General features: G+C 42.6%; 1 protein-coding gene across 1 annotated transcript in view; it reads left to right on the top strand.

Moving 5' to 3' along the window:
- Window positions 1-238: 238 nt before the first annotated feature.
- The window catches only part of LOC310797146 (NLR family CARD domain-containing protein 3-like), a 64,452-nt gene continuing 46,126 nt past the window's right edge, over window positions 239-18,564 (top strand). The window contains exons 1-4 of the mRNA XM_083659456.1: window positions 239-1,951; window positions 3,693-3,896; window positions 11,568-11,741; window positions 17,636-17,809. Coding sequence (XP_083515582.1) covers window positions 456-1,951; window positions 3,693-3,896; window positions 11,568-11,741; window positions 17,636-17,809 — 2,048 coding nt within the window. The 5' untranslated portion in view covers window positions 239-455. The remainder of the gene's footprint in view (window positions 1,952-3,692; window positions 3,897-11,567; window positions 11,742-17,635; window positions 17,810-18,564) is intronic.

Below are 18,564 nucleotides of genomic sequence, written 5' to 3'. Positions count from 1 at the left end.
GTAACAGTGATCATAAAGCAGAATGGATTATACCGGAAATGTAGGCCTATTGGAAATGAGCCGGTTGTCCACCCACCAGTAATGAGCTGAATAGAGTCCATGGAGTTGGGAATGTGTCAATTATCAGGAAATGTTTGTATTATTCTTTACTCACCTCTCATTTATTTCATCTGTTGTTTGTTAATTCAGAAACTCTGTCTGCGTGTCAACATCAACACAAATCCAGTCTGAAGGAGAAGGTTCAGTGTGTGTCTGAGGGGCTTGGTGGAGCAGGAAACTCACTTCTGAATGATTTCTACACAGTGCTTTACCTCACGGTGGGAAGGAGTCAACAGGTAAATTTTGAACATGAGGTCAGACAGATTGAAGCAGCATCCAGAAACCAGAGATCAGAAACAACAATCAGATGTGAAGACATCTTTAAACCTATTGGAAATAAACCAACCAAAACATTGATGACAATGGGAGTGGCTGGCATTGGGAAAACAGTCTTAACCCATAAGTTCACTCTGGACTGGGCTGCAGACAAAGCCAACCAGGATATACAGTTCATATTTCCGTTACCTTTCCGAGAGCTGAATCTGCTGAAAGAGGAATACAGCTTGGTGGGACTTATCCATTGCTTCTTTAATAAGATCAAACAAGCAGGAATCTGCAGGTTTGACGAGTTCCAGCTTGTATTCATCTTTGATGGTCTGGATGAGTGTCGACTTCCTCTAGACTTCCAGAACAACAAGATCCTGACTGATGTTACAGAGTCAACCTCAGTGGACAGGCTGCTGACAAACCTCATCAAGGGGAATCTGCTTCCCGCTGCACGCCGCTGGATAACTACACGACCTGCAGCAGCCAATCGGATCCCTCCTGAGTACGTTGACGTGATGACAGAGGTGAGAGGCTTCACTGACGATCAAAAGGAGGAGTACTTCAGGAAGAAAGTCAGAGATGAGCAGGCCAGCAACATCATCTCCCACATCAAGGCTTCACGAAGCCTCTACATCATGTGCTACATCCCAGTCTTCTGCTGGATCACTGCTACAGTTCTGGAGCATCTGTTGAAAACCAGTGAGAAAGTAAAGATGCCCAAGACCCTGACTGAGATGTACATCCACTTGCTGGTGGTTCAGTCCAAATGGGGGAACGTCAAGTATGAGAGAACTGAGAAAGATAATAGGAAGTTGATGCTCGCTCTGGCAAAACTGGCTTTTGAGCAGCTGGAGAAAGGCAACCTGATCTTCTATGAAGCAGACCTGTCAGAGTGTGGCATTGATATACCAGCAGCCTCAGTGACATCCGGAGTGTTCACGGAGATCTTTAAAGAGGAGTGTGGGCTGTACCAAGGTGACAAGGTATTCTGCTTTGTCCATCTGAGCCTTCAGGAGTTTCTGGCTGCTGTCTACATGTTCCACTGTCACACAAACAGCAATGAGGAGGTACTAAAGACATTCCTGGGAAACGGTTTTGGTAGATCTGAACACCATGACCAATCCCTGGATGTCTTCCTGAAGACAGCCATGGACAAATCCCTGAAGAGTGAAAATGGACACCTGGACCTCTTTGTCCGCTTCCTTCATGGCCTCTCAGTCGAGTCCAGCCAGAGACTCTTACGAGGCCTGCTGGGTCAGACAGAGAGCAGACCAGACAGCATCCAGAGAGCCATCAGGAACCTGAAGGAGATGGCCATATCCAATACCTCTCCTGACAAAAGCACCAACATCTTTCACTGTTTGGTGGAGATGAACGACAAGTCAGTGCATCAGGAGATCTTACAGTTCCTGAAGTCCGAGAACAGATCAGTGAATGAACTCTCTGATATCCACTGCTCAGCTCTGGGCTACATGCTAGAGATGTCAGAGGAGGTTCTGGATGTGTTGGACCTGGAGGCCTACAACATATCACAGGACGGACAACTGAGACTGATCCCAGCTGTGAGGAACTGCAGGAAGGCTCGGTTAGTCCTGATGTAAATACCAAAAGTATAGAACAGTGTGTAGAGTGATCTTTATACATAGGGTTGTCACGATGTTAGAATTTCTAACTTTGATATCTTCTACCAAGGTAAATACTGATGCTCTATACCATTTTTGTACCGGGGAAGGGGGGACGACAACATATCAAGAGGCATAAAAAAAAGAAACATTGGATGGACAGACGCATGCTTGTCCATAATCTAGGCCAGATGAAACTCATTAAAAGCATTGTTCTTACACAGTAGATTACCCCTGCTCTAGTCCAGTGGTTCTCAACCTTTTTGAGCCACGATCCCCAAAATACTTTAGGCTCGGGTTCACGACGCCCCCTCCTGCCGCTAGCATACCCAATGACAGTGTGCACACATTCTCACACTGATTTCACTCACTCACTGAAATCGTTTTTATAGTTTAGATAGCTTTATAATACATTAAACCATGTATGGGAGATTTAATCATCATGAAAGAAAAATCATTTCTTATTTTTTTCTTTTTTCTCTTTTGACAATTATCCAGCGACCCCCCCCCCCCCCCCCCCCCCCCCCCCAAATAATCTCGCGACCCGTGGGGGGTCCCGACCCCCAGGTTGAGAACCACTGCTCTAGTCATCAGCCTATCACAACAGAGCAGATTACCCCTGCTCTAGTCATCAGCCTATCACAACACAGCAGATTACCCCTGCTCTAGTCATCAGCCTATCACAACACAGCAGATTACCCCTGCTCTAGTCATCATCCTATCAGAACACAGCAGATTACCCCTGCTCTAGTCATCAGCCTATCACAACACAGCAGATTACCACTGCTCTAGTCATCAGCCTATCACAACACAGCAGATTACCCCTGCTCTAGTCATCAGCCTATCACAACACAGCAGATTACCACTGCTCTAGTCACCACCATATCACAAAAAAGCAGATTACCCCTGCTCTAGTCATCAGCCTATCACAACACTTTTAGCTTGTTGAAGTAACATACTGTACCCACCAATGATAGGGAGGGGAAATTCTGTAGTATGTTTGATTTTTCATTAAGAGAAAGCACGGCTGGTATCGATACTGTTGCAAATGTGTATTGTACCCGTGTCAAATTTGTATTGATACTTACCGATACTATTGACAACTTTATATACTTAATTTGAATGCCAAATAAACCAAGAGAAAGAACAAGTACTTTATACCTGACACCATCATAATTATAGTAAAGATCTATAGTTCCTCAAACATAGAGAATATTAACTGTTGTTCTACGTAGCAGTGGTACACTGTGTTGTGCTTAACATGTTACAAAGTAACGTGTCACTGTAATCACATTACTTTTTCCTGTAACAGAGTAAAGACATTACTGTTCCAGGTTCAGGTTCACATTCCGTTACTGATCTAACAGGTCTGTTGTTTTTTTAGTTTAATTCTTTAGTCTAGTTCAACTCTTTATTGAAGTAATAATATCTATGAAAGATCCCCCTCGTCTTCTCCTGCCTTCAGCTTAGAAATAGCAGAATACTAAACCATAAAATGAACTAAACCCAAACAAAGTATGTGTCTAATGGTGTCAGGTTTTACCAGAATTTGAACTGAACTGCCCCAATTATTGCAGTTATCATTAGTAGTAGTAGTAGTAGTAGTAGTAGTAGTAGTAGTAGTAGTAGTAGTCGTCGTCGTCGTCGTAATTGCTTTATAAGTTGCTTGCTTGAAGTCCAACTCCTCCTTTATTCTTTATTCAGAGTGAGGGGCTGCAACTTGTCAGAGACTGACTGTGAAGTCGTGGCCTCAGCTCTGAAGGCCAACCCCTCCCATCTGACAGAGCTGGACCTGAGTCACAGCATCCTGACTCTGGAGTGGAGTAATTCAAAATTGAAGCTGCATTCAGGATTGAAGCTGATCTATGCTGGACTGGAGAGTCCACACTGCAGACTGGAGACTCTCAGGTCAGACATCATATTTAATAATGTGCTGATATGAATATTAACTGATTGTTTTTACTCTGCTTTATTATTATTAGGGGTTCAAGCCCCGAAGGACTGTCTGTATGTATGTCTGTATGTCTGCGCACAATTGCTCAAATCTGCATCACTGACATTCACTGATGACATCACAATTACCAGTATGTCAAAATATCATCATCAGTGATGTCATTGCTAATTATTCCAGGAGTGTCTGTCTGTCTGTCTGTAGCCACTTCTAAACATGAACTCTGGATTAAAACCAAAACAGTAAATCAGGTCCGGCTATTCCCAGCAGTTCCCTTGGTAGACATGACTCAATAAACCAGTTAATCTCTTTCTACACATGGGGAGAAGCTCCGGGGCTGCAGTTGAATGATATTGTGCAGTTTGTCAGAAGGGTGGTGCACGGCCGAGCAAAGAGGGCGGGGGTGGGGGGGCGGGGAGCCTGCGGAAATGGTGCTGCGGAAAGCATGTGGCAGTGGCAGCCATGAAGTGGAAAGATACAGCAAAGATGGCGACGTCCGTGGTTGTGTTTGTTGTGCTTCTGCAATATTTCCTCACACGTACTCGGCAACGCGGAAAAACTATGAAGAAACTGGAAAGGTAAATACGTGTAAGCAGAAGAAGATACGAAGCAGCGACACGTCGTGCACAAAGATCCCACCAGAGAAAGGTTGCTTCAGTGGTCGTGTTACCTGCCCTCAGCAATGTGGAAGCGAGGGAGACCAGGCAGACAATTATTCTGGGAAGATGCACTTAAGAACTTTGATGAGGTGGAATGGAAGTGCAATTTTCAATTTTCCATGTCCCGGTCTACGTTAGAGTATGTGCTGAATCTGGTGGAACCTGCACTAACACACAACATTACATGATGGTGAAAACCACTAGAAGCACGTTTGAGACTGGCCGTTGTGCTTTGGTGGTATGCCACACCGAGCGAGTATAGATAGTATAGATAGTATAGCTGCGTGTTTGGTGTTGGACTGTCTACTGTGGGCTACCGTGTGTGTGAAGTCACATCTGCCCTAATGAACAATCTCTATACAAACGTTTCATTTGCCTGCCAAAGGGGGAACAGCTACAGAAGAGCTTAGATCATGAATGTGTGCACAGTAATTTAAGACAGTAACAGTAAGGGTAAACTAAGTGTTCAAGTGGCTGATTTAAGTGTTAAGTGTAATGGCCTGTGGGTAGAAGCTGTTTTTGTGTCTGGTAGTTTTGGCGTATAGTGCTCTGTAGCGCCTGCGAGAGGGAAGGAGTTTAAACAGATTATGGCCAAGGTGAGATGGGTCAGTGATGATCTTTAAGTTTAAAACTACCCTCCAGTGTATTTTGTCATCTTTAAGATATTTCATGTGTAGCTGTGTTTTCCCTGGTCTCTTAATGAGCCACAGTGTTCGCAAGTCTATTTTGTTGACATATAACCATATTCTGGGCTCAAATTCCTAAAAATAAGCTGTTGGTAAAAACAGCTGATAACGCCAGACATTATGGTTGTCTGACGACTGACATATGATATTCAGATAATAATAATTACTCTATGAGTTACAGTGAATAGCTGGCGTTGGCCTCTGACATTACCTAGCTGTTAGCTTGTGAGTTATGTTAGTTACATGACAGTAATACGCCACTCAATGACCAGTTTGATATAACTGTCAAGCAGTTTGAGTCACACTCTTTCCATAAAGCCCACCAGCTTTGATATATATTGGCTGGTTGTTGATATTTATAACAATATTGTGGCCTCTGGACGGACATTTTGCAGAGGTAGAGGCAGCAATACTGTTTCCGGTCTACTGCCTGGAAGGGAGACAAAGATCGTATATTGAAGGCAGGAGCGATGCTCTTATCCTTTATGGACAAGAGCGCTACAGCCATGATGTTGCAGTAGAACAAGGTATAAGCCTTCGGTTCTTATCAATATATGATCTTTGGTTCAAATGATGATGTGTGTTATCACAGCACGCACTGTGGGCCCTATCTTTGCAGTGGCCTTAGGCACAAAAACTGGCGTTGAACGCAAAAAAATGCACCTTGCGCCTCCCTCGGGAAGATTGCAACATGGTTTTAGGCCCCGAAATGCGCTTTACGCCGAAGAGGCGTGGCGCAGTGCCAGAATAGGCCAGAATGGGCGTTTCGGCCTTAAATACCAGCCTAACGATATCTTCCACCCTGGCGTTAATTTAGCGCTTAGCGCTTTTCAAAACCAGGCCTTATTCAGTGCGCCGGTTATATTGTAATTGCGCAGAGCTCTCCTCTGCCATCTCACACTCTCTCCCCCTCTCTCTCTCTCACTCCCTCTCTCTCGCGCGTCAGAAAGGCACAAAGACCAATGGAAAAAAGTGGTTATATCGTAGTTTTGAGCCCCTGTCATTCAGAGGCTGTTCTCTCCCCCCCTCTCTCTCTCACTCCCTCAAATCTCCCAGCATGCATTGAGGCTAATACATTTCGAGAAGAAATATCAACCAAATCAGCCTAAATTGCCTAAAGTGGTAGATAGAAATAATGTTTCTGTTCACACAACATGCAATTCTCGAATATATATATAATATATATATATATATATATATATATATATAATATTGGCCAAAATAAAACATAGACATCCAAACACAACCCTATGTGAAACATATATGTAACCTAGGTGGTATATATATATCCCACGCAGATATAACGTGATTTAGATGAGAGACAGCCGCAACACGGCTGTACTTGATGTCCGCTCCGCTCCAACAAGACTTGGCTTACTTCACATCCACTTTTACAATAAAAACACATTTATGCAATGACTTTACATAATGTAGGCTATATGTGCATCATCTGCAGCACTGGAGAAGAAAAGGTAGCGAGAGAAAACGATATCATTCTAATCTGGACAAACTTTCACCAATCTAATCTCATCATGACATAGGCCACATAGGGATAGGCTATATTTTTCTAGCCAATGCGTTTAGAACATTCTTTTCACTTTGCTCTTGCTATAGTGTAGCGTATTTACATGCTTGCAGTATTTAAACTGCAGTTAGATTGGTTTGAGAAGCATAATAATATGGAATAATATTATATATGAGACAGACGGGAATGAAACAGGGAGGGGGGGAGCTCAGAGTGCTTCGGTCGGCTTTTCTGACCGGACTAGATCACTCCGTGGAATTGGAGCTTAAAAGGGAAGCTATGCAAGATATGCCCTCCGAACCACTAAAAAAAAAAGCACTGAGAGAATATGGCAATATGTTAGAGTCCAAACTGGACTCTAACAACCACAGACATCTGTGGAGAGGACTCCATGCTGCCACTGACTTCAAGGGGGAGAAACAGCAATCCCACAACACATCACCCTCCCTGCCGGACGAACTCAACGCGTTCTACGCTAGGTTTGACCTCTCTGCCAGGACGGCCTACAGAGAGGAGGTGGGGGCCCTGGAACAATGGTGCCAGGACAACCACCTCTCTCTGAACGTCTCCAAGACCAAGGAGATCATTGTAGACTACAGGAGGAAGGGGGGGGGGGGGAACACCCCCCAATCACCATCAATGGCACAGTGGTGGAAAGGGTGGACAGCTTCAAGTACCTGGGAGTCAACATCCACCAGGACCTGATATGGGCCACTGTTGTCAAAAAGGCCCAACAGCGACTACACGGACTCAGGCGCCTGAAGAAATTTGGGCTAAGGCCAGAAATCCTTAGGGACTTCTACAGAGGCACCATTGAAAGCCTGCTGACTGGCTGCTTCACCACCTGGTACGGGAACTGTACCACCATGGACCGCAGGGCGCTAAGAAGAGTGAGGCGTGCGGCCCAACACGTAACAGGATGTGAGCTGCCAGAACTGCATAACCAGCGGTGCCTCAGGAGGTCCCTGAAGATCATCAAAGACACAAACCACCCCCACAACAGCCTGTTCTCCCTGTTACCCTCAGGGAGGAGATACAGGGTCCCAAAAGCACGCACAAATCGCTTGAGGGACAGTTTCTTCCCACAGGCCACGAGACTCCTTAACATACACAAATAGTGTAGTAGCTGTACTGTACTGTACTGTAGCTGCTACCATTACGTATGTCTAATGTTTAATTGTATGTTTAATTAGGTATATGCTATTTGCACCTGTGCAAACAGAACGTCAACTATGTTTAAGTATGTTTAAAGTATGTACATGCCATGTGCACCTATGTGCAGTGAATATGCCACTGTCTTTGACTTGTCTTATCATTCTACTGCCTTATTGCTTGTTGTGTCTCTTGTTTTCCTGCACCCATATGCCCTGTTATTTTGTAATATGTTGTAAACGGAGTCCACAGCACAAGAATTTCACACGTGATACTTGTACTACGGAGTGACAATAAAAATCTTGAATCTTGAAGCTTGTGATGCGTTTACTGCACTTCTCCAATGAGCAGGTAGTGCATAATTTTACGCTTAAAGGCGTTGTTATAATGCGAACCTCTTCTAAAGCCACCTATTTCTGAAGAAAATGGTGAAAACGACATACCCAAACTAAAATGCTTACTGTGGCTGAACCGCTACGCTTAGTTCACACAGAGAACCTACGCCTTGCCTTGCCTCAACCCATGCCTACGCCTGCAGACCTTGAGCTGGGCGTGAACCCATTACACGCTTTTGCGATCACACCGCACGCCTTTGCACGCTGAACCTGGAGCCGAGTCACAAGCACCTCTCCTCTCTCTCTCATGTGTGGTCCCGAATTATCATAGGTAAAATAAATCGGATATATTTAATGTTCTATTGATGCTGGATATGTATAACCAGGTCTGACTATAGTCGGACATTTTAGAGAGGTGATCTTGCAAGAATATGTGCTGGCACAACAACATTGTCCATCTTGCTTCTTCGGTCGCTATTCTCTCTCATGAAGATTTGTTTGCAGACAGGGAGAAAGCCCCACGTGATAGCCACCCGTCAATCTCTCTCTCTCTCTCTCTCTCTGCTCAACACTGTTGTAGTAACTCCATTTTATTTTGAAATTCAGTTGACTTTGCCATTTCCCACGGATATTGTCGCATTTTTCTTTCATGGCTTGACAGAAGAAGCCTGCCTGCATGCGCCTTGTCGGCTTGAAAATAGAACTCACGCCTAAACGATAAAATCGGCAAGGCACAGGCAAGGCGTGGGTACACGCAGGGTTCACGCTCAGGCGGCCGGTGTACACAGCCTCGTTGACTAAAACGGACGCCTATTTAAAAGCGTGGGTAAAGGCAAGGCATAGGCAAGGCTTGGGTCGCCGGTGTGAACCCAGCCCTAGGGTTAGAGACAACTGCCCGACCTTTTCTGAAAGGTAAGACTTTGAAGTTTCTGTTCCAAGTGTCAGAATGACTCTATGTGTTACTGACCCTGAGTAACACCAGCTCAAACACAGTGGTTGATTCTCGCCTAGAATAAAAAACACTTTTAGATAGGGATGCACCGATCGATCGGCACGTGACCGGAAATGGCCGATTTTCACGTGATCGGCCTCGATCGGTGATCTGCGCCGGTCACTCTAAAATGCCGATTTTCAAGTGACGTGCGCGCACCCAAAAGCAGCGGGACAGAGTGGACGAGTTGCAGCCAAAACAAAAGCTGCCACTACACAGTACACACATGCCACATCATGTCTTCGTCGGTGTGGAGCCGCGGAGGGGCCGCCGGGTAGGTTGGAGTCCACAGTCTCCAGTCTGAGCGGCTCGCTTCACCTCACCGTCCCCTCTTCCCTGACCAGCCTCCACATCACCGCTGCCTGCTGCTGCTGCTATCCGTCAGTCACGTTGTAACCCTAACCCTAACGTGTACAGCCAGGAGAGGACTTTTGTTTCGTATTGCGAATAGAACGACGAACATAATAATAAAACGCATCGGACCAGTGTGCAAGGTTTTCTGTGAGAGATGATTTTTTTTCGAATGGCGGATTAAAAAAAACACGCTCTGTGTGTAAACTACGATATTCAAACTGAGTCTACTCAAACTCATTTCCTCATCTAGGCTACTCAATAACAGCCAAATCCACAACTGTAGAGTGGGCATGGCTTCGAAGGTCTCTGGGCTCCAGAGTTCCTTGTCCATGGATAACATTTTGACGTTTATTTATTTTATTTTATTAGTTTATTTGGCAGGGACAGGCCTATACAAAAAAACATTAAACCCCATAGGGGAAGAGATGCTTTGTAACAGATTTAGCCATAGGCTACTTTCCATCTGAAGCCCCTGTTCTGTTGCACCTTTTTTCTTTTGGATAAGTAAATGCATGATAGCTGTGGGATATACTGGAATTAATTGTTTTATATTCATTGTATTTACACAAAAAAGAAAAGCTCTGTCCAGTAACCTGGAACACTTTTATTTTGAGATGTTTTTGAGTGAGATCGTCCTACCTCATGCAAATGATAAGAAATGTGACATGAATGTTAATTTTCTATTAAAGCAAAGTTAAAAAGTAAAAAAATAACCTGCCAATTATTGTTCTTAGAAAAAAAATCGGAATCGTCAAAAATCGGTATCGGCAAGTCAGACTATTCAAAAATCGGAAATCGGAATCGGCCAACAAAATCGCAATCGGTGCATCCCTACTTTTAGAGTGTAAACCGTTACCTGTGGTTGTTGTATTTATGGCTAGAAACCCAATGGAGACATAGCCACAGGCCTTACCACATCCCAACTCAAAGAAGATGAAAAAATACCAAAACATGAGTATTTGGCAGTGGTTTTTGTAGGGAGATACCAAAAAGATTTCCAAAAAGCCATTATAAAAAACCATTTGAAAAAGCCATTTGAAAAAGCCAAATAATCTGAAAAAAAGATTTCCAAAAAGCCATTATAAAAAACCATTTGAAAAAGCCAAATAATCTGAAATGTTGTCTTTGTCTTTGTACAAAGACAGCTATAACTTCTGCTGTGTTGATCTGATCTGAAAAAGGAAGACAGGATTCGATGCGCAAGATTCAGCCGGTTAATTTGGTATGTAGCATGAACAGCATTGTTCAGAATTAACTACCTAATTAATCACATAAATGACAGATGAACAGCAAAAAATCAGAAACGTGACGCCGGGGTTACGGTGCCATGCAAGAGGTTGGGCCGCGTGTAGCGCCAACACCAAAATATCGAGTGGGCCGATCCACACCCACTAATCTGCGCTGCACCGGGCACTGGGCGCAGTTTATAGGCCGATTCAACGATAGAGCCCTGTATGTTTTCATAGAACATCAATGGTGTACACAGGTATGAAAAACTGATTGGAGGGGGCTTTAAGTGTTACGGTGCTAGTTAGACCCAAAATGTTAGTTTGTGTAGCTTGTTAAATAAATGTCTACATCCAGCCTAGCAAGGGTTAATTTAGGGACAGGTTGAGGTTAATTTAGGATCAAGTTATTGTTATGTCAGGATCAAGTTCTCCATCCAACTCAAATTCTGCTTTTTACCACAAGTATTTCCAGAGAAACTGCCATCTGAAAATATTGTCCATATAACATTGGATTCTGAAACTTAACTGAACCTTGTGACAGCCAGTCATGCTTTCAGATGGAAAGACTCTATAAGGCTGACATGCTGCTGATCCACACTGACAACATGTTGAAGTCCACTGGATTATGAAACACTGGATTGTTGAAAGCTTTCAGGGATATTTTATTTGATAGCTATTTGTTTTATTCTTTATTCAGATTGGGGGGCTGCAACTTGTCAGAGGCGTACTTTGAAGTCCTGGTCTCAGCTTTGAAGTGCACCCCATCGCGTCTGAGAAAGCTGGACCTGAGTAACAACAATTTACAAGATTCGGGAGTGAAGCTGCTCTCTGCTGGACTAGAGAGTCCAGACTTCAAACTGGAGATTCTCAGGTAAAATCAGTTTACGGTTTTTCTCAGCTGATTTGACACATTTCTCCAAATTATGGTCTGTTCTCTCAAAACAGGATTCCTGAATCTGCAAAGGTCGCTCTGCAGGTTTTACACAAGGATTTGAGTTTTATTGATCCAGCTTCATTATACACAGCAGTGAAGCTCATTGACTGAGAGAAGATCATCCATGCTCTGATATCTTGTCATTAGATTACCACACCTCTCTCTCTGTTCATCTCAGCCATAATTCACTGTCACATCTCCAGCTGCTTCAGAATAGAGCAGCTAGATATTAACCAGTGGGAATGTGACATCATCATCTCCCAGTTTTTAACACCTGTTCTCTGGTTACCAGTTAGATAGACAATTCATATTAAAATGTCACTGAACACATTTAAAGTAGGCTAGCTTTGGTCCTGAATTACACTGTGGAGCTCTTAGTTCCCTGTGAGCTGAGGGCCAGCTGAGATCTTCAGGTCCTCCCAACTTTCCCTCAGACTCAACACTGAAAGTGATTTCACTTTAGTGAGGCTGCAGAATCACAGAATCATCTTTAAAACTCTTTATAAAACACACTTTTATTGACTTGCTTTTGTGTCATTTTGTGTAACTTTTCTTGTCTCTCTTCTCCATCTCCTTTCTCATGTTTATATTTTATATTACAATTTAAATTCAGTTACTTTTTAAAGTGTTTCCTAAGTTATATCCACTTTATTTATTTATTTATTTATTTATTTACTTATTTTATGGCCTGTTGTGCAGCGTAACAGTGCATTGCATGTGCCATTTGGTGGATTTAACCATGCAAACAGCACCATGCAAACACACTGAGACTTGCTCTAGACCAGGGCCTCATCGATACAGTCTGTTAGTAGAAATAATACGATAATGACATTAAATATAAGGGTCAGTTAGCCTCATCAATACAGTCTGTCAGTAGAAATAATACAATAATGACATTAAATATAAGGGTCAGTTAGCCTAATCAATACAGTCTGTCAGTAGAAATACAGTAATGACATTAAATATAAGGTCAGTTAGCCTCATCAATACAGTCTGTCAGTAGAAATAATACAATAATGACATTAAATATAATGTCACTTAGCCTCATCAATACAGTCTGTCAGTAGAAATAATACAATAATGACATTAAATATAAGGGTCAGTTAGCCTCATCAATACAGTCTGTCAGTAGAAGTAATACAGTAATGACATTAAATATAAGGTCAGTTAGCCTAATCAATACAGTCTGTCAGTAGAAGTAATACAATAATGACACTAAATATAAGGGTCAGTTCGCCTCATCAATACAGTCTGTCAGTAGAAGTAATACAATGACATTAAATATAAGGGTCAGTTAGCCTAATCAATACAGTCTGTCAGTAGAAGTAATACAATAATGACATTATATATAATGTCAGTTAGCCTCATCAATACAGTCTGTCAATAGAAGAAATACAGTAATGACATTAAATATAAGGGTCAGTTAGCCTAATCAATACAGTCTGTCAGTAGAAGTAATACAATAATGACATTACATATAAGGGTCAGTTAGCCTAATCAATACACTCTGTCAGTAGAAGTAATACAGTAATGACATTAAATATAAGGTCAGTTAGCCTCATCAATACAGTCTGTCAGTAGAAATAATACAATAATGACATTAAATATAATGTCAGTTAGCCTCATCAATACAGTCTGTCAGTAGAAATAATACAATAATGACATTAAATATAAGGGTCAGTTAGCCTCATCAATACAGTCTGTCAGTAGAAGTAATACAGTAATGACATTAAATATAAGGTCAGTTAGCCTAATCAATACAGTCTGTCAGTAGAAATAATACAATAATGACATTAAATATAAGGGCCAGTTAGCCTAATCAATACAGTCTGTCAGTAGAAGTAATACAATAATGACACTAAATATAAGGGTCAGTTCGCCTCATCAATACAGTCTGTCAGTAGAAGTAATACAATGACATTAAATATAAGGGTCAGTTAGCCTAATCAATACAGTCTGTCAGTAGAAGTAATACAATAATGACATTATATATAATGTCAGTTAGCCTCATCAATACAGTCTGTCAGTAGAAGAAATACAGTAATGACATTAAATATAAGGGTCAGTTAGCCCCTTCGATACAGTCGGTGAGTAGACATAATAGGTAATGACATTAAATATAAGGGTCAGTTAGCCCCTTCGATACACTCGGTCAGTAACATAATAGGTAATGACATTAAATATAAGGTCAGTTAGCCTCAATGATAGAAATGATAGAAATAATACATTAATGAGATTAAAGCCCCCCTCCAGTGTATTTTGTCATTTTTAAGATAGTTCATGTGTTGATGAGTCATGACGATGGGCCCTATCTTCGTACAGGCGATATCCCCTATTTACGCTTGCGCACCTGTTTGTGCGTGCCTTAAGGCAGGGAAGATACCGGTCTGCCTTGCACATTTGTCCAAGTGTTATGCCGAGTTTTGCATGCCCGCCCGGCAGCATCCCCACCTCATGGGAGCATATTGTAATGATTTTTACAGAAATGTAAAAAGTGTTTAAAAGTGATATAATTGTCTGGGTAGACATGACCTCCGTGATTTCTAAGTTAAAACAGCCCCGAAATATGTTGGGGATGCAATTCTCGGCGGGAATGCGGAAACGTTCACGGCACGTGTCGCAGGTGCAAATTAGAGCCGTGCCAAAATCATCTGCGCCCCAAAATGCCTGCGCAAACGGGATTTGGGCGGTCTTAACTACCAGAATTATTCACAGGTGTGGTCAGGCAATGCCTGGGCATTACATCAATCAAAAGCAATCAGATTCCCGTCTCGCAGGGGGCACGGTGGCGCAGTGGTAAGCGCTGTCGCCTCACAGCTAGAAGGTCCTGCGTTCGATTCCCACCTGGGACACTGTGAGCGCTGAAGGAGTGCGTGCCCGTCCACATGTCCTCAAGTGCCCACTGCCCAGGTGGGGTCGTCAAAATGGCCTTTCTGTGTGGAGTTTGCATGTTCTCCCCGTGCCCCCTGGGGGTTTACTTCATATTAGAACCCCTCACCAAAAGATGCAATATTCTGGTCGTTGAAGTGGTGCCTCCTCTGGTCATTAGGGGCACCTGTTTGGAGGGAGGGAAACTTGTTGGAATAGCGTGATCCTCCCACGTGCTATGTCCTACCAGTGAAGCTTCCCCTGTCAGGTGAAAAGAAGCGGCTGGCTACTGCCCATCTCTCGGAGGAAGCATGGAGCCAGTTTCGGCTCTCCCCAGATCGCCAGAGGGAGGAGCAGCAACCAGGATAAATAAATTAAAATTAGCACTAATCGAGGATAAAAATGGAGAAAAAAAATCTGGGAAGATTCCCGTCTCGCGATTGCTGCGGAGATTATGGTGCGATCAAGCGCAGCGAATGTTTTCGTGCCTGGAGCGCAGCTAAGATGTGCTTTTCAAAGATCTTAGTGCAAAGTAATTGCCCGATACTGACGATAGGATAATGCCATCTGTTAGGGAATGGAATTTTACATCTATGCCCACTAGGGTTGGGTACCGTTCACATTTGAATCGATTCGGTACGGTACCAAAAACGGTACCTTTTTCGATACTTTTTTGAGTAAAAAAAAAAAAAAAAATGCAACAAAAATGTACAGTTGTAAAACAAATAAGTCCAAACTTCTCAATTTCAACATTGTTCTTTATTTAGATTTTTTTTTGTTTAGCAGCAGCACCCAACAAAATAAAACCCCTCCCTCCCTCCCTCTTCCCTCCCAAACCAAGAGTTTACTTGTCGCAGCCAGGTAGTGACCGTGAGGTAATGGTCTTGTGCCACACTGCTCCATCCATCAGCGGTCACTGCAATATGGTCAACTGCCCTGAGTTCCTCCTTCACATTCTTCTTCTCAACACGATACCAAGCTGGGATAAGTGTGTTTGTGAGAAGGTCTCTGGAGGGAGGGGAGTATTTTGGGTTCAGGGTCCCTGTCATCTCCCTATATATAGACAATAAAAATAACTATTGTTAGTAACTTAGCTTACTCTATGAATATCACACACACACACACATTATCACCCATTTATACATAAATAAATAATTTACCTGAACCATGGAGACTCCACCGTTGCGAAGGGCAACATGCCTTTTACAATGAAGGCAGTCACTGCCCTGTGGCACTCATTTACTTTCTGCTGGGGTAAAGCTGCTTTCTTCGCCAGGGTGAAGGGTGTCTCCTGTGCGACTCTCACACGGTGGCCTAGCAAAGAAAGCAAGAGTGTAACGTTGAATAACACGTCTCACGGTGACACGAACTGAGGATAATAATAACGTTAGCAACGCTAGTTACGCTACTAAACATGCTAAGCTATAAGCTACAACTATCCAGCTAACGTTAGCTAATTAAATGACGTTACCTGATGTTGAAGAAGTCGACGCCTCACTTGCGACACTTGAAGTTTCGTCGTCGTCGCTGGCTGTAGGTGCTTTGCTGCTGGTGGATGCAGCGTCCACCCTCAGGCTATCGAACACTTTACAGTCTTCCGCATTTAAAAAGATTTTATGCTTGACCAAGTGTTTCCTCAAGTTAGAGGTGTTCCCCTGGCCAGCTTTGCACTTCGCATCGCAAATGTTACAGCGAGCGTTGTCTGAGTCTATCTTTGTGAAGTGTAGCCAGTGCCACACTTTGGACCGCAAGCGAGAGGCCATCTTCTTCTCTTCTGCTTGTTTTGGCAGTGACGTGCTGACGTAACCCACCCTCGTGTGTGTTGCCTTCAAGTTTGCGTCGGAATTTCTATCTCGCTCGCTGTCTTTGTATGACTGAGATGCGTTCAAGTACCGACATTTTTAAATTATAATAGAAAAAAAAAAAAGTACAGAAATGAGGTACCGTTTCATGTCATGTGAACTGATACTCGGTAGTACCGCCCACTTTCGGTCGGTGCCTGTAAAAGTACCGAGTTCGGTACCCATCCCTAATGCCCACATTTTAGTGCTGAAACGCCTGCTTTGGCATGTGGCACGCCTATGCCCAGTACAATTATAACAGGCATGCGCTTGTGCCCGCCCCCAATTTGCATTGCGCATGGCGTTAAACGATCGCAAATGCTAAATTACCGCTTTTGGGAAGATAGGGCCCCTGGTCTGTTAATTATCCACACTGTTAGCCAATGTATTTATTTTGCGCACATAGTCCAAAAAACTAAGCTGTTGGTAAAAACGGGTGATGAGATTATTATAGCATTTCATATCATATATCATATCATGTCATCAGTTATTATATCATTCTATCATTATAGTGGTCTGATGACTGACACATGATAGACAGATAATACAGTACAGTATACAGTAAATACAGTAGCTAGCATTAGCCTCTGGCGGTAGTCAGCTGTTAGCTATGTTAGTTATGTGGGCATACAATGCCACTGAATGACCTGTTAACCAGTTCGAGTCACTCTCTTCCACCAGCTTTGATATCTGTTGTTGATATCTAGCTGTTAATGTTATAACAATATTGTGGCTCTAAACTAAAGTTTTTCAGAGACTGTCATGGCGGCATAACTGTTTCCGGTATTTCCATTCTTGGCGCAGACAAAGAGTTGAGCAAAGAGAGAACAGACAAAGACAGAACAGCACTGCAGTCATATGCTGCATTAGCATAATGAGTAGAACAAGCTATTAACATTCGGTTCTTATCAATGTAAGTTATTTGGCGCAAATGATGACATGTGTTTATACAGCATTTTCATAGAACACAAACAGTTATAGAGGTAAGAAAAACTGACTGCGAGGGGGGCTTTAAATATAAGGGTCAGTTAACCTCATTAATACAGCCTGCCAGTAGAAATAATACAATGCTGACATAAAATATAACAGAATAACATTTCCATATGTCTTCTTGTCCTTCAGGCTGAGTGTCTGCCAGCTGTCAGAGAAAAGCTGTGAAGCTCTGGCCTCAGTTCTCAGCTCCCAGTCCTCTAGTCTGACAGAGCTGGACCTGAATAACAACGACTTACAAGATGCAGGCGTGAAGCTGCTCTCAGCTGGACTGCGGAGTCCTCACTGTAGACTGGAGACTCTCAGGTCAATATAACTGTTACTGTTCAACAGACCATCTAAATTCTGTTTCGCATGCACATTAATGTCAGAGAAAATATCGGTTCTCGCATTTTCCTGCTGTGGTCTTTGAAACCAGCTGAAAAACCAACATTCAGCTCCACTTTCTCTCCTCTGAGATAGTTATTTATTTTTATCCTCACTGCCTCTGTTGGTGAAACCTGAAGTAAAGGACTTGTCAGATTATGTTGAACTGAGTCCAGAACTGAACTGAAAACACAAACCTGATGCTGGTATTAGCTGTTAAAGGGATATGCCAACATTTTCAGAGATTCGCCTATTTGCCATATTCCTGATAGTAAAACTGAATGTAGATCCATTAGAAAGTGTGTTTCACCCTCCTGCTAGTCAGAGATGGGCGAAAATACATCATAAAGTATTTTGATACAAATTACAAATACTTGCTCAAAAAATGTATCACAATACAAATACAAAATACCTGTCTGAAAATGTATTTGAGATACAAATACGTATTTTGTATTTTGAAAATACATGAAAATACATTTTATAAAAACTTATAAAGAGCTGCAACGATTAGTCAATTCATAGATGAATTGCCAAATATTCAATTAATTGCCTATTTTGATGATCTATTAATCATTTAGAGACATTTCTTTAAGGAAAATGTCCTAATTCTCTGATTTCAGCTATTCAAAAGTGAAATTTTCTGGTTTCCTTAGACAGTAAATCCTCTCTTTAGTCCTCTGTCACAATATGTGTAC

Source organism: Poromitra crassiceps (assembly GCF_964638095.1).
Source record: "Poromitra crassiceps genome assembly, chromosome: 23".
Classification (NCBI taxonomy): Eukaryota; Metazoa; Chordata; class Actinopteri; order Beryciformes; family Melamphaidae; genus Poromitra; species Poromitra crassiceps.
Note: the sequence above shows the minus strand (reverse complement) of the source record. Positions and strands in the feature narration are given on the sequence as shown.